We start from the raw sequence: 17,630 nt of genomic DNA on the forward strand, positions 1-17,630 counted from the left end.
ACGCCTCCTGTGCCGATTGATCGCAAGTGCGAAAGCTCTGCGTTTTCGCGTGGAGAGGAGGAAAGCGGGCGGAAAGGTGGAACACTTGCAGACGACGTCACCACCTCTGCTCGTAATGCAAGCAATGCTCAGAAACCAAAAAACGCCGACTGAGCAGTTGGAAACTATCCAATTAACCAGGTGGCGACCTACCCTCATTTCAGCAAAGGACAGTCTCTCGCCCTGGTTTTCCACTCTTAGGGTGGTAACTAATCCAGCGCCCCACAGCCCCACCAGTATCATGAAAACAGCAGACGATAGTCTGTCACCATCAGGAGCGCGACCGCAAAATTCTACTATGACCGCAGGGCCCGAGATTTTCAGACATCATGGAATAGCCAGGACTATTGTTACATCTAATGGAAGTAAGGAGCATGACGAACGTAAGCCGACTCGGCTCTTCCATTGGACTTTTGACGTGTTACAGCGAGTTTGTAGCAAACACGGCTACTCTTCTGGCGCCATTGTATTATAATCTTCCGCAAAATGAGAGCTGGATCTGGGACGAAACAAAGGAGGACGCTTTTCAGAAGCCAGACCAGATACTGCAGAAGGCTGATGTGCTCCCTCATTTTGATCCGTCACAAAAGTTATGTCCGGAGTGTGCCACGTCCCTCTATGAAATTGGCGTGGTGCTGTCTCACCATGTCGAAAACGGGTACAGACAAATCGGGTTCAGGTCGGGGACACTGCCAAAGGCAGGAAGAAATTCTTTAAAACTGGAGCTTGTACCTTTAGCCTTATCATTTGGGGTGACCAAGTTCAGATACTAGTTGGTGGTATGAGAATTCACTCTCGTAACGAATCACAAGCCCTTGGTAGGTTTGTTGAGGGAAGAATGCGCAACTCCCGTGATGGCGGTGGCCAGTATGGAGCGCTATCAGTACAAAATTGAGTACAGACCGGGGCTCAGAACCAGAAAGCCAACGCACTAAGCCTCCTCCCAGTAAAGGTTACCAACAATGACACAAGTAGGGCTGGGCATTTGGTCGATTAACCTACCGATTAATCGATTAATGCTTTAATCGCGATTAATTTTTTAACCGGTTAATCGGTAATATTTTAACGAATTAAAATAAAGTAAAAAGTAAACGCTTTCACCACGCAGACGTGGACGAGAAAACCTCTATGAAGGGCAAACTTTAGGTCAAAATTTAGCCTAAAGTAAACTGTAGGGGGAAGATTTGTAACTCCTGACAAAGTGCAGATGGTTACACGTCTCCCGGCCACTTCAATAGCGTTTCAGTGTCCGTTTAGCGCAGCAGAGAGAGACTATAGTGCGAACAATCAAAGGAGGTCGCTCCTGCCGGATAATATCACCGAACCTTTTACCTCATGCAGCTGAAGTAATAATGTGTGAGTGCCTCCGAACTGTTCTTAACTACACATTAAGGTTGATTCAAAATAAAACTTGTGTGTTAGGCCCTTTATCTCATGTTCAGCAAAGGCAACAACAGAAAACAAATATTAATTTTTGACTTGCTAAAAATATTTTGCATGGACAATTAACGAGACCGATTAATCGATTAATTGATCGATTAAAGGGTGGCGATTAATCGGGTTAAAACTTTAATCGACGCCCAGCCCTAGACACAAGCGAGCTAGCGGAATATGTGCTCTCAGGGCCGGTTGCACCAACGTCCCTTACCTTAACCCAAAGCGGCTCTTTCTTAAGTCGGCTTAGCGTGCTAAACCGAGCTCGGATAAGCACGGGTTTAAATTCCAGTTGCACCAACGTAAACCCGGCTTTACAGACACGCCCCTAACTAAACACTGGATTTGCCTAGGGAATGTACGGGCAAACAGAGCGAACTAGGGATCGCTTAGATGAACGAATACGATTGGCGGAGAGGAATTTCGAGAAGTAAACAAAAAACCTGCTGTAGTCTGCGTCTGCTTTTCGCTGTATTTCTTCGGTGAGTAAGGAATTAAAGGTCTCCAAATTCAATCTTTTTTTCGCTTAACTTCCAACTACAGGAGTCAACGCTTTAAATAAACACGGATGCTCTTCACGTTTGTGATTGTGTGTTTATTATCGGTCAATAACAGAATATTTTGACAGTGACAGTAGTTCTCGTGCTCACATTTTGAAATAAAGGAGCCATCGGGGGCCCCAAATCTCACCGAACGCCAGAAGGACGCTTTACTCGCTACATCGCTGAAGACAAAACATCATCAAGAGTAAGTAGGCAGGTAAGATGACTACTAACATCAAGTCATGCCTGAGACCGATGAAGTTCAAAACAGTGACGAACTCGCCACGGCAGCTGCGAAAATGCCCGGAAATCGACGAATATAAGTCGTCGAGTTGTCGTCGCCACGAATATAAGTCGTCGTCGCCACGAATGAAAGCTATAAAGCAAAATATTCCTAAAAAACGCGACCACCAGAAAAGTTACGGTTATGGAACGCTACAGTTTTCTGAAGCCAAGATTCTACTCGCGAGACAAGAAAAATTCACCGAAGATTGTCTCAAAACTCATAAAACAAAAGAAATTGACTTTTCGCTGTTTTATAATTTAAGAGCGCCGCAATCTGATGCAAACGGCAGAAGTGTTGACATTCAGCTGATCGCCGAGATGATTTACTGTCACCATTCAACGCGCTGATCGGATTGAACGATATGCGTTGCAAGTAGAAATAAAGAAGGTGGTAAATAGCACTACGTTACAGTTATGCGAAAATCAGTAGAGTAAGTATATACGAATAAGCTCGTTGACAGGATAGCCAACGGGAAGACAGACGTGAGCCCCACAGCTCCGTATGTATCTCGGTTAGGGCTAACACGCACTGAAAGTGGAGAGCCAACTTGAAAACAGGGGTTGATAAACACTTCACGCGAAAATATTTTGCACCCTTGTCACAATCGAAGGTCATTCTGCCGAGACTCTCACGCTGTTCTAGCCTAAAACACTTTGTACAACTAATTTCGGCCACCGCGTCGACAGCCACAAACCAGCCGCCATGTTTTAAATCCAGGATTAAGAAACAATCAAAAGCAAAGCGCCAAATGTTGAGCGCTTAGGATAGGCGTAGTTTAGTGCTAGGTTTAGCGATAAGCGATTTTGGTGCAACCGAACGAAACCGAAATTTAGCTTAGGTTCCCGGCTAAGCTCCGCTTTGCGCTAAGCGGCGTTGGTGCAACCGGCCCTCAGTGAATCAACTTGACGAGAGGATTTTCTCGGAAAAGTAACTGCAAACATTAACAAACCAGGATCAATTTCGCTCACTGGCGAAACCTTAACAGTTGTACGGCTGGCCAAAACTACTAGAACGCGATGATCCGCGAGTGTAATCTTTTTTTGTGTGTGTTTGGAACTCACCGAGGCTCACGATTTGCTCTATTCCGGAAATCTAGTGGTAGACCATAGGCAGCACGGGGCCTAATTTACCAAATGCTGTACGAGTCTCACAAGGGAGCCTCGGCAATAAAAGCGGTTGCTTAACCCTGTTCTGGGGGCCAGGCTTGGATGGTAAGATCGGGCATCTTTCCCGTCACTGCAGTTCGTGTGTCCAGGCACGATCAGTGCCTCGTGCAAATGTTCCTGTGAAGTGTCCGGAAACACACAAAAGGTTGTCGCGTGTGCATTTGTACTTGCAGGGCCTATAGGTCAAGCTATGATATTTCTACCGGTGGACTCTCATCCCAAATGGAGAAGAGCTGTTTTATGAGGAGCGCCACCTCAGATTCAACTATAACCGTAGTGGGCGAGTTCTTCAGCCATCTCGAAATGCCAAGGACTATTGTTACGGATAATGGAACTCAACCTACGTCAGAATTTTTATCTCAATTTTTCTTGGGGATTGACTTAGAACACCTGCGCACCGCACCATAAAACTTTCAGTCTAACGGGTTAGCGGAGAAAGCTGTCAGGGAAATAAAGGATGGCCTAGATAAGGCCAAACAAAGCAGCCTATTCACGCGCCTGGCTATGATACTACTCCCGTGTTGCAGAACGCCTCTGCCGGACGGGACCTCTCCGTCACAGCGACTACTGCGCTTTCAAGGTAGATAGCGCATCGACAACTGCGTACCATCCCCTGCTGCTCCTGTTGCTTCATCGATGCCTCTGCAGGAACCGACAAGTAAGCTGTGGCCCGTAAATGTGGTTTGGGCACAAAATTTCGGAGAAGGGGAAACATGGTTATAAACAAACATAAAGAACAGCGACCGGAGCCGCGATTGTGTGCCTGGATGCACCACTGGGATAAGTACGACATCACAGGGACGAGGTTTGCTCTCGAAAGGTACTGGCACATAGAGCACCCGAGGCAGCGCCGGGAACAACATCCGCCGCTTGAGAAAAGGAAAGCACCATATCTGCAAAACACACTACCTACCTAACCAAACCAAGCCTAACCTAACCTGCCATAAAAATATGTCTGTTATTTCTGTGACTGTGTTATGTGGTACAACCTACAAGAGTGGCTTGAAGCCTGGATTTAATCGTGTCTTCGAGATGAAAACGTCAACGAAAATAGCTCAGCACTGAGATTTTCGTGTGTCTGCGCCTACAGTGGTTGTGTGTTCGACGAGGGTCTGGCAACTGCTACGAACCGACGTACGCGGTGTTTAATAAAATCAACATGAGAAGTACTTTTCGTTCCTTATTTTATCAAATTATTCTTAGCTCGCTGGCAGATCGAGCATGGCCTACTGGGAATGAGATAATTCCGACTCTTTCCTCCATGGCATGGAGGGGCTCTGTGTTTTTAATTTCAATCAATAGTGAAAAGGAAGTTAGTCCGACTGTGGCCCTGAACGCCAGTGTGGCCGATGCTCAGGTATGGTGGCACAGCTGAGCTCTGCACATATTCATGAAAAACGACTGGCGCAATGCTTGCTCGTCGTCGGCTGCTACACCCGACACGCAAGCAAAATGGCTCTGCTATACTTTATTTCAGCTTAAGTACAGACGCAGCGCTAAAAGCGCAAATCACTGGGGCTTTTTGTTTGTGATTATTCCGGTGATGATAGAACACAACAAAAACGTTAAGAACACTATGATGGGATGCTTTTGGCGTTGTCTGAATTGTCCCATAAGCTCGCATCATCGGCTGCGTCTGGACTTAAAGGTCCATTGAAAATAAAATTAACATATGCCTTTTTAACAATCGGGTTGGGACACACGTGTAAAAACAATTTCCCCGAAAAAACAAATTACAGCAATATTGACGGCGCGAGACGCGATTTAATTGGTAGTCACCTCCTTTTCACTTGTTTTCTTTTTCGGCATTTCGGCCGTATGGAAGAGAGCTGGATCGGCTTGTCCATCTCGCTGAGGTGGAAAGATTGTATGACCAGTCCGTGACGTGATGGACTTGGCGCGCAGAATTTAAAATAAATCTCCGGCCATCAATATTGCGTCAAAAGATTTTTTTTCGCGTAATATTTTTTTTTACACGCGTGTCTCAACCTGATTGTTTTAACAAATATGTTTGTTGTGTCCCTTTCAAGTGAAACAAACTATAGGTATCGCCAATGTCTTGTCGCCCTCTTCCAGTAATTAAGCTTCAGTGCTGTAGTCTGAGAGTGCACTGTAATATACTTCTGAAGAGGTGATCATGCTGACAGCTTACCCGGCGAAGGACGACAGTTGATTCAGGGAACAGGTGGAGAATTTCCCGAAATTCTTGCCGCCAGCGACAGGCGCCATAGTATATTCATCACGTGCGTTACAGCCGCTGACTCGTTTTCCGACGGTGGCATAGATGGGTTGATCTCCGTCATGAACACTTCCAAGACTGCCAAATCAAAACAACTTTGTTAAATAAACACTACCTTAGTAGACTGCAGATTAAGCATAAGCGAAATTCGGGTTGTTACTAATGTGGTAGGGTGACAACCCGCATTTGTGTGAGGCTAGAAGACTAAAAAAGGCAGGGGGAACTGAAGATTGCTGAACCTCAGATATAATGAGATGCTCCAGAAAATATTACTTGGCGAATTCTTATTAATTCAGCTACTAATTACGATCTAATTGACCGGTGAACTGCAAGAACCATATTTTTTGTTAAGTCGAGTAGAGTCGGTTGACACGTGCGATATTTCCTCATTTCTGTTATTTTTATATTGTATTTGTGTTGCACACGTCAAAAGACAAATAAGCAAGCAATTTGGTCGACATGCTAACTGGTCGTTACATTTTAAACATGATTAATTATATTAGCCCATTCAAACGGCAGCTGCATGCTCTCGGTGACAGCAAGGCACTAAACTGCCAAAGCTCAGAGCTAAAAAAATAAAATAAGAATGGTTCATGCAATAAATGAAGATACCGCACATATATGGGACAAAGTTCACCTGCTGAAGTTCGCAGTTCATCTGGTGATATAGAAACGTAAATTAAAGGAAAACAAAAGCAATTCTGTACTGTAAAGGCAAAATAAGACGACATAAGAAACTTTGATTAAAAATTTCTTATGTCGTCTCATTTTGCCTTTAGGATCACGAATATCGGGATTATTTTTCAATGACATGCACGCAAGCTGCAGAAAATCATGTTCAAAGTACCGCCGAAGGCCCTCCTTCCCGGAGCGTGACGTCATTTTCAGGGTTTTCGGAATATTTGTTTTCCCGCATCTTCAGCGTCTATCAAAGCTATGCACGCGTACCCCTGCTATTTTCAAAAAGGTAAAACAAAACACGTCACGACTGATATCAGTGCGGGAGAATATGAGGGTTTCTATTTTTTACAAAAATCACAATCCACACCTGGTAAACCGCAGTCCAGCCAGCGCTCGCTCGCAATAGCGGCCAGCCAGAAAGTGTGCTTGCATAACACACACACGCAGCGACGAACGCGTCCTCATACGCATTCATGGAAAGGCGTATGCCTGGCAAGCTTGCAATTGCACTCGCTGCACAAGCGAACGACACGCGCTTGGCCGCCGAAAGATCTGGGTAGGACGCAATGACCGGTCGAAGGTTTTTCCTGTATTATCACGTTTAGTTAAACCTCCGGGGAAAACGAAAGTTGTATTCAGATTCACGGGATAGAAATAATCTAAAATTCCCCTCTAACTCTTTTTTTTTTTTTTTTTTTTAGGAACGGCTTTAGCATGCTTTTGAGACTGAGACCAAAAATATCCGAAAGTAGGCAAAACAAAACTATGTATATTTTCATTTCCGAAAGGAGTTCTAAATGCTATGTATATACAAAGCTTTTCATTGGGTTCGTCCAAAACCAGGATCAAACGCACAAAGCACATACTGCCCTGAGCAGATTGTCAATGAACTGGTGCTTGAATTGCCAGTCGGCCGCTCTGAAATGGCAGCTGTTTTTCTGTGGCGGTTGGGTGGGCGTTTTCGTTTTGTAGCCAAGTCCTTTGCGCATCCCTCTTCACCTTGCTGCGCCCGCCAATGAATCTCCGTCAGCGATTTCATGGTGCACAAAGTCTGCATGCAAGTGGCTTCAAAGTGCGTGTAGTCCACTATGCGCCTCCGAGATAACACTTGAGAAAGTTCCCGGTCGTTCTGAGATAAGATCGAACAACCATGTCCGGTGACCATTTTTAATTTTGATGAAAAAAAAATATTTTGCTGGCGTCATGCCCAAACAAATAATCCCCCCCCCCCCTCCCAATCTTTGTTTTCTACAAAAAAAAATGCTTTTGTCTGCGACACAAAAAAAAAGTTGTAAGCGCCGTCTCAGTGAAGTGCGCGTTCTGCGTATCGCGCGATGTTCACATTTCGGGCGGCTTCCCCAAAAAGACTGTTCTAGCTACGGGCCTAGAAAAGATTATTGAAAAATTAGGCACAGGAAGAATTGACAAAGAGTATTAATCACCAACTTATAAAGTTGTTATTTTGAGAAACAACATCGCAAACAAGGCACATTGCGCAATAACGATCTGGATTCACCATTTTTTTTCTCCGTATCTATAAAAGCTAAGGTCTTAAAATTTTGCCAGCGTGTTGCCCTACATATAGTTCAACTGGGCATGAAATATCATTGCCCTGGTTAGCGGGAGAAGTTTACAAGACTTACTCACACAGGTGCTTTTAACTAAAATGCCTTATTTTTATTTTGAGAATCATTTTTAAAAAAGGACATCTTTAATTTTCTTCACACTCTCCGAAATTAACATTTATAATATGTACTAAACGAATCTGCAAAAAACGTAATGCAGTATGTGTGTGTCTTTGAAGTTATAAAGCCAGAAATATGGCCAAATTGATGTGCACTCCCCATAAATGGGGAGTGCACATTCATATTTTTCACAAGTTCATTATTATTAAAAAGCGTAAAAATGCTACGTGGTTGTAAGGAAAAGACAAATTGACAGCACAGAAGTGGACGGTAGTTTTGAAGGGAAAGCTCCTAATGCATTTTCGTACAACCGACCCAAAAATGCCCATGGGCCGGAGCGATCGAGGTTCGCCATCTTGGAACATGCTTCGCGGTGCCTGTTTCAAGAGCCGACGTGTAGCGTCTCCGCCTACGCGACGTAAAGGAAGCAACCGGAGCAACTTTGCAAGCAGATGAGCCTACAACCTTGGCGGTAACATGATATAGGAGGAAGGGCCCGGCAGAACCTGAACCTGCGCCCCCTGTGAGCGCCAATAGATCCGCCGCCATGGAGGGCCGCACAACGCGTAGAAAATAAAGAAACTTAAAAGAAAAAAGATTTCAGATCGACTCGGATTCTCTGTATTGGACGTTTTCACATAGGATCGAACGACCGCGTCCGGTCGATATTTTTCTTTTAATTTTTACCAAAAGATATATAGGAAAGAATCCCGAAGAAAAGCTCACCGGAGAAAAGCTCACCGCAAAACCGGCGGATGCGGAGAAAAGCTCACCGGCAATTGAACGTAAGCGGAGAAAAGCTCACCGATCTTTTTTCTTCTGTTCATATAGAAGTTATTGGATCATGCGTAACATATATATCAATTCATTATTTTTAAAATTTATCAGCTTTATAAAAAAAGAAAATGTCCTTTTTGTAATATTTGTTAAGCTTATCGGATATATTGCTCCCAAACTAATAATTGCGGGCGAGTGTTTTTCGTGGTTTGCTGTCCAGGCAACGAAAGTCTAACTGAAAACTTCATGAACTTGGAGAACAGGAAAAAGTTCGAAAACTTATAATGTCTGCCTAACACCTAAAAAAAAAGCAAAATGGTAAATGCCGAATATCTGAAAGTGCATGCGCAACAACGCGGTGCCCGAAAATCTCAATGAAGCTTTTGGTAACCTGTGAAAACAGGATAGAACGGTCACTGGGATATCGAGGTTTCTTTCTCCCACGGACATGCATGTTTTCAAGCCGTTCGTGCTGGTGTTTCCACACTTTGCCTTCGTGTGATAGTGTCCTTCTACAGCAAGCCACCCATGACCTTCAGAGCTGCACACTGTCACCGTTCTTAAGCGCGAAACAGATGTACGACGAAACCGTCCGATCCGACGTCCGACCGCGCAATACGACGGTCGGAGGCGAGGGTTTTCAACGCTCTCTGATGCTGCTAAAACCCTCTCCCCCCAAGGTCATTCCGGCAGTCCGCACGTCGGATCGGAAGGTTTCGTCGTACACGTGTTTCGCGCTTTACTCGTGACCTATATAAAAAGTAGCCTTCTGTCAGGTAGCGAATAGGGCGAGTTGGTAAGCGGTATACATAATGAAAACAGCTTAAACGACGAAGACAGGCTGAAGACAACAAACAGGACAGGACGAAGCTGTTCTCACAACTACAGTTTTACTACTGAAAATAACAGAGAGACAACAGCGCAGTCGACACTGATTATGATGAACAAACACCTACTCAAATCTGTCAGGCACCATACAATCTTCGAAGCTGAAACAGTTCTCACACCGCTATTCATACTAGCTCGCAAAAAAACAAACCTCTTTATCTGACAGGGCTACCGACGGCGCACTGTCAAGCAATTGTGGTCTCTTTTACGGGCGTCCGATGTTCTCATTTTATACTTGCGGCGTCATTAATACTCAGAACGGGTGATTACTAATTTCTGAAGAATTAGTAACCGCCGAATTCAGAAACCTCACTCAAGCTACACTCAAACTGAAGAGCCCCTCCACTTCCTCGAGGAAGGCGCGAGGGCCGGCGCTGGCCAATCGCGACGGCGGATCTGTCCTCGCGATTGGCCAGCGCCGGCTTTCGCGCCTTCCTCGAGGAAGTGGAGGGGCCCTTCAGTTTGAGTGTAGTTTGAGTGAGGTTTCTGAATTCGGTGGTAAATATGCCCAAAATCTCCAAGAATATTACAAAAAAAAAAAAAACAATTACCATAATTTCTAATGAAGGGACGAATTCTAATCGTGCTAAATTGCTACGTGTGACGCACAATCCGCTAAGCTAAGGAAAAACAAACGGTGAGCTTTTCGCCGCATCCGCTCAAAGGCCGGTGAGCTTTTCTCCCCATCTGCCGGTTTTGCGGTTAGCTTTTCTCCGGTGAGCTTTTCTCCGGTGAGCTTTTCTCCGCCGCCCAGTTTTCTTGTTGTCCAAGCGCAAAGGCATATTCGAACTTTTTTTGGCGAAAATAAAATTTCTTTTGAGGATCAGAAATAACAAACTCGCTGTCGGTATGCGCGCACGTTTTTGCGAATTGTGTGAAACCGTCCTTCTGGATATTTATAAAAGAAAAACTGTTGTAGACTTATGAATAATGTTTTTGTTTAGAGACTGTACATAAACTAAAAGGAGGTAAACATGCTTTTTTGATTACGAAGCAATTCAGGGTTTTATGGATCCGGATATTGAATGACTGAAAATTTAATTTTATAACAAGATTTGGGGGCGTTTGCTCTATATACGCCTTAAATTGTCATTAAATTGAAAACGATAACCTTTCTAAAAAAAGAAAAATACACTGAAGTGTAGACAAGTTACCAATGTTGCAATAATTCGAAACTCAGTTTAAAACAAAGGCCAGCTTAATTTTTCTTCTATTTTTCACTGATCAAGGCTCAAAATCTGTTCTATGGGGCACTTCAAAATCGCTTTGCAATATGTTTGTATTTTTTATTTTACAGAGTGCTTAATATACAGAATTGCCATAACGGGAGTAGAGAAAGATACGACGCTGCCGATTTCAAACAAGGGCAAGAAAGGTTTCGAAAAATGTAGCAAGTCTGTGAAGAGAAAGCACTGTGGCAGGAGTTCGTGAAAAATAAGAATTCATACAAAAGATCAGGCACGTAGCCAGGGGGGGGGGGGGGGGGGGGGGGGGCGCCGCAATAAAATCCTGTCTACGTGCCTGCAAAAAAACTACAGGTGAGTTTTAAGCACAACTCAACAATTTAAATACAGATTCCATCGGATCAGTGAATTTCGGAGCCTACCCTTCTTAGGGAGGCTGGGCTGCTAAGCGACAAGTTTTAAATATTATTAAGAACACATGTTTAAAGTGGTACAATTGAAACGAGTTTAATGGATCAAGATCCTGTGCGCACATTTGGCGCTTGTCGCGTGCATCCTTTCTGCCGGACGCTGACCTGTGTCGGTCATGGCGCTCTCCTGGCACTCCGAGGAGGAACAATCTTTTCCCGTATTTTTGTAGCGATCACTCTTCATTTCTTCTAAGTGGCACCGCAAGCTCGCGACCTCGATCTGCTTTTCGCAGCCATAGGAGACTTTACTTTGAAATATATATCTTTTCTGCGTCTACTGTTCTTGCTAAAACAGCTGTGGTTGCGAAGCGTCGGACCGCGTACACTGCTATAAATGAGAGGACTGAATTCCACGCACAACAGAAACAGAGTACCACCCATTTGCTTTCATGTTCCTGAACGCTTTGACGTAGGCTTTCGATAGGTGGATTAGTTTCACGTTCGGCAGTTTAGTGGTCAGTGGGGCAACCATCTCTGACGCCGACCTGATCACCGACTTGGTGGGCCGTCGGAAATTGTGCAACGTTCCCTGGTGCTTGACACGACCCCCGATTCTATCGCAGGCATTCTTGCAATGTCTAGTTGCGGAAAAAAATACACTTCGCTGACGTGTACTTGTTCCTCTGCAGCTCGTGTAGTTGGTACGTGTTCTTAAAGTGGCTTGCTGACGTAGGTCACATGAGCATACACAAATTCGATTTCACGATTCTTCAATTGCTGTAATATAAATTAAGTTACAAACAACCTGATCCAATCGCAATTTTTTAAAGTATTTTTTTCCCCTTTTTTTTAAGCGTTGTGCGGTTTTTTTAGGGCGGCGGATCCTTTGGCGCTCACAGACGGCGCAGGTTCAGGTTCTGCCGCGCCCTACTTCATATATTAAGTTACCGCCAAAATTGTGGGCTCATCTGTTTGCAAAGTCGCTCCGGTTGATGCATTTACGTTGCGTAAAAGGAGACACTATACGCCGGCTGTTGAAACAGGTAGCGCGAAGCATGTTACAGGGTGACACACCTCGATCACTCCGGCCCATGGGCGTTTTGGGTCTACCGTCTACCTCTGTGCTGTCCATTTGACTTTTCCTTACCACCCCGTAGCATTTTTACGCTTTTTAATAATAAGGGAATTGTTAAGAACGGCTATGTGCACGCCCCATTTATGGCAGTTCGAAGATATGCGCCCAAAAAGAAGGACAAGAAGAGACGTAAACAATGGCGCACTCGCAACTAATATTTATTGAAAAAAACGAATCCCTTATATGGCCGTGAAAATAAGTGAAAGCCGTTTACAACTCCCTGTAACGCCGAATTAGAGCACAGCTCTTGAGGAGGAGGGGGGAAGGGTACTGTGGGGGTGGGTCAAGTGACCTCGGGTGGCGGGGGGGGTCACGTGACCTTGGGGTGTCACGTGACCTGGATGGTCAAGTGACGATGACGTCATAAGTGACGATGCGGATACCGATGACGTCATCAGTGACGTCATTGATGACGTCATCAGTGATGATGACGATGACGATGTGCATGCCGGTGACGTCATCAGTGACGATGACGATGCGGATGCCGGTGACGTCATCAGTGACGTCATTCATGACGTCATCAGTGGCGATGACAATGACGATGCGGAGGCCGGTGACTTCGTCAGTGACGTCACTGATGACGTCATTAGTGTCGATGACGTCAACGGGGGGTCACGTGACCTCGGGGAGGCGGTCACGTGACCTCAGGAAGTGACGTGGCCTCGGGGAGGGGTCACGTAACCCTCCAGGTCACGTGACCTCGGGGGCGGTCACGTGAGCTCAGGAGGTCACGTGGCCTCGGCGAGGGGTCACGTGACCCTCGTGAGGGTAACTCTCGTGAGCCTCGTGAGGGTAACACTCATAACCCTCGTGAGAGTAACTCTCATAACCCTCGTGAGAGTAACTCTCATAACCCTCGTGGCCCTCGTGAGGGTAACCCTTTTGAGGGTAACTAACCCTCGTAACCCTCGTGATGGTTGCGAGGGTTAGGAAGCCTCGTAGCCCTCGTGAGGGTAACCCTCGTGAGAGTAACCCTCGTATCCTTCGTAACCCTCACGAGGGTTACGAGGGTTAGTGGCGGTTACGCCGACGGCGACGGCGACGCCGACGCCGCTGAAGCCGGGAACGGGCGCTTAAGAGCTGCGCTCTAAAACCCGTTTCTAGAAAACCAAATTATTTTGTCGATAAGGTTATTGACGTGTCACTTGCGTACATCTTGCCCTTTGCTTTGATTTCAAAAGCCTCCTGGAGCTCCCTGGATATCTTATCTGGGTATCAGGCCTTATCGACAAAAGAATTTGATTTTTTTAAAAACGGGTGCCTATACTTTGCCTCATCCTACGATGCACTAAAAACCAAAGCCACGGGCCGCCAGGTCGAATCACGTTCCGGGCTATACTATGACACGCTTAACATTGAATAGGGGTGGACGAATAATGCTCGAATCCAAAAGCGCTCCACCATTTCTATAGCTTCGACGCTGCAAAGAGCCTATATATGTCGTGGCTTTCTTTGCGATGTAATACTGTTGAGTCACTCAGTGCTCTTCGATTCGAACCACTGTCCACCCGTTTCCTTATAAGCAATCCTAGACGCTGGCACCGATACGTGCAACGAAGCGAAATACCGCAGAATTTCTGAGTGGCTCGTGATTGGATCTGGCGGTCCGTCACTTTTGCCTGTAGTCCATCGTAGGGTGAGACGAGGTATAGTCGTGACGAAGTTTTTTTGTTTTTTTTTTTACGACTATATACGGGATTCGTTTTTTTCAATAAATGTTAGTTGCGAGTGCGCCAGTGTTTACTTCTCTCCTTGTCCTGGTTTTTTCGGCGCCTATCTTCGATTATGAACCAACTGGCCTAAACTTCCATCTCAATGTTACATATGGCAACTGCATTAGCGTCGATTTTGCCATATTACTCGCTTTATAACTTAAAAGCAAAAAAAAATATTGCATTATGTTTTTACAGACTCAGTAAGTACATATTATAAAAGTTAATTTCAGAGAGTTTAAAGAATATTAAAGCTGTCCTTTTTTAAGATGATTTTCAAATATAATTCATATTTTGTTTACTGCCCGTGTCAGCAATTCTTGTAAATTTTTCCCGCTAACCATGACAATAATATTCCTTGCAAAAATGCGCTATATACAGGGCAACGCACTGGCAAAGTTTAAAAACCTTAGCTTTTATAGACACGAAGAAAAATATTTTTAATCCAGAGCGTTATTGCGCTATCTGCCGTGTTAGCGATTTTGTTTCTCAAAATAACAATCCTATAACTTGGTGGTTAATATGTTTTGTAAATCCTTCCTGTGCTTAATTTGTCAGTACATATTTCTAGACCCGTATACCCAGAACAGTTTTTTTGGGGGAAGCCACCCGAATGGTCAACATCGCGCGATACGCAAAACGCGCACGTGAGTGAGATGGTGCATACAAATTTTTTTCGCAAAGAAATTTTTTTTTCCGGAAACAAGGAGTGGTTTTATTTTTTTGGCACTGAGCCAGCAAAATATATATTTTTTCATCAAAATTAAAAATAGTCACCGGACATGATTGTTCGATCTTATCTGAAAACTCCGTTCCAAGAACAGTTGCCGATTGCTCGCCGGATGACAAATCGGCAAAATCCCTTTTTATACCGCGAGTCGTGTCGAGCCTACATCTCAGACCCGCACACAAAAGCGCTAAGTGTTGGCCCTATATGTACTTTGTATTTAAAAGGAAGGTAGACAGACACAAAATCATATTTGTCCATTCGGCCGTCTGTCCATCCTTCAATAGGCTTTCCGCCACGTTCCTTCATGTGGCTGTTTTAGTTATGTTTCACTTGCTGTGATGTTTATTTATACAAAAATTCAAAGAACTGATTCGCCTTCACTGTTGAAGGAAACCAACAAAGTATAGAGCACTTTAGAAGAAGAGCCCATTTAATTTTTTGTCACTCTCTTCATGAAAAAAAAGAATTGTCATTGTATTCAGGTTATTTTTTAAATCCGTTTTCCACAAGACCTGCTAGGCACCATCATCAGCATTCCTTAGCACAATTTTCGGCAGGCACTTATCTGTTAAAATTTTTGTATTTCCCTAGCATGATTCAGGATGGGAATTCTCTTCCATGTCCTGTAGTTTCATCTTCGGGCTTTCAAACATCATTAGATCAATAATTCTAGATTTTTATGAGGTGTCTTTTTAGATTCACTTCTGTATTTTGGAGTGCTTCGGTGTTGATAAATTTGGTGCTCGTAAACTTCGGTGTTGAGGTTTTTGTGCTGCTTGCAGTTTTATATTGTATCGCCTCTCTTGGGGTTATCTGTTGACTTGCTTTTCTTTCTTCTTACTTTGTGTCGCTTTTTTACGAGTTTTTTACGTTTGTACTTTGCTCCCCCTGCATGACCCAATTGTGGTCTGTAGTATCAAATAAAGATAAGTAAATAATTAAACCAATTTTCTGCGTACCGAGGTTGACTAAAAATGGTACACAGCCCTAGATATCCTGATTTGGCGCCACCCCAACTGTGCCCGGCACTATATTCTCAGTGCCAGCATCAGATCTCGTATTTGTTGAATTCACTTACGCGTGAGCCAGTTCGTGTGCAGTGACGCCAACCGTGGAAAATGTGTAGGCGTGGTCCTCAGCAAGAGCAGCTCGTAAACTTGCACTGCAGACGGCACCAAGGTACGCAATTCCTAAAAAAACAAATGGAGAATCTATTTAGAGCACCATCATTTAAAAGATAGAAAGTTCCTTCATCCTAAATAGGGCGGCGCCATTTTTGTTCATTAGACAATCATCTGCGCTAAGAAAATATAATTAAACAGGACGATTTATTGACAAGCGTTGACAGCGACACGGATTGATGATGCACTATTTATCGTAGCTTTTCCAACTGGTGGTCGACTTAATTTTCAGTCCGGTATTGGCGGATGCCATAACCGACAGCGCTTCCAAGCGGTCTTCGCACACACTTACGATTAGTACTCTGCTTAGAACGCGTCTCTGAACTGTTGTATTTACCGAGTCCAAAATCTTCTACTCAGATTTTCTCCTCCAGTTCACGTCATACAAATGTCTTGCTCTCGTCGACCGCAAACCGGGCGCTGTCACAGCATCGGCGCAAGACGTGGAAAACGCTTGCTCTGCTTCGTTTTCCAATTCACTGATGCTTCCGTAGGCAAGAAAAGGGACGTCGCGACAGCGAGATCGCTTTCCGTTGTGCATATTTTCAGGACATCGAGGCTTAACCGCCTGGATTGCGACATCCAAAGCATGACACTCCGACTGTCGTGAGGTCATTTATGCCACTTAGGGGCCACTTTGAATGCATGAGCGGAGTAGGACGATATACACATCTGTCAAACACGCGTTCCTGCACCGCAGTATGTTAGTTTTAAGACTAGATGAAACATTTCCACTTGTCTGCAGCCGAGAGCGTTACGAACACTCGTGAATGCTTATGACTAGGGAACGCCCTGGCACCATTTTCGAATTGCTCGGGAAAAATTCTGATATGCGTGTATTTCCGAATATTTAAGCGCCATTTTTTTACCATCCGCTCGAAATAATTTTGACAATGTTACCCGCGATCATTTTTAACAGGAACCGCGAAGATATCATATCGGAAATGCGTGAAACGCCTCGAGCCTACTTCAGGACTCAAACCGTTTGAGCGCTATATGCAAGCTCTAGCATGCGTTATCCGTTATATGGTATCAGTCGATTTCGGGAAGTTTGTCGGTCTTCATTTCTGCAGGAATAGATCTGGACTTTGAAATTTAAAAGTTTGAGCAATTTATGTGCCTGTGGTGACTTTTTCCGGTTTCCTTTATAGCGTGAGAAACATTTGGGGTAAACAATATATTATCGTTCCCAGCTTAAGAAAATAATGTGCAACATATTCACACGGATGCAAGATTTGCGATCTTCTGACAAAGCTGTCTTGGAAAAATAACGGCCTATAAGAAAACCTATAAAAAAGATGCGTGGAAATTGCTTTTTTTGTTGTGGTAGGCAAAATACTGTAGATTTGAGGTGCCCCGTCAGCGTGACCAGAGGTAAACATGAAAAGCTTTTCGCCGAGGTAACTGTGTTATGTCATAAATATTACGCGCATAATGTTCTTATAACCATATTGTACATAAAAAAAAGAATATTATAGCGATAACGAACCATGCAGCATACGTTGGTGCTGAATTGTTTTCCACTGCGTTGTGATAGGCAA

The 17,630-nt window shown here is 44.4% G+C and overlaps 1 protein-coding gene across 1 annotated transcript in view; it reads right to left on the minus strand.

The window, feature by feature from the left end:
- Nucleotides 1-17,630, minus strand: part of LOC8029197 (venom metalloproteinase antarease-like TtrivMP_A) — a 60,162-nt gene that overhangs the window by 6,450 nt on the left and 36,082 nt on the right. The window contains exons 10-11 of the mRNA XM_042293227.1: nucleotides 15,987-16,098; nucleotides 5,620-5,784 (exon numbers count right to left, since the gene is read on the minus strand). Coding sequence (XP_042149161.1) covers nucleotides 5,620-5,784; nucleotides 15,987-16,098 — 277 coding nt within the window. The remainder of the gene's footprint in view (nucleotides 1-5,619; nucleotides 5,785-15,986; nucleotides 16,099-17,630) is intronic.

This window comes from Ixodes scapularis, unplaced genomic scaffold, assembly GCF_016920785.2.
Source record: "Ixodes scapularis isolate PalLabHiFi unplaced genomic scaffold, ASM1692078v2 PGA_scaffold4__175_contigs__length_147842914, whole genome shotgun sequence".
Taxonomy (NCBI): Eukaryota; Metazoa; Arthropoda; class Arachnida; order Ixodida; family Ixodidae; genus Ixodes; species Ixodes scapularis.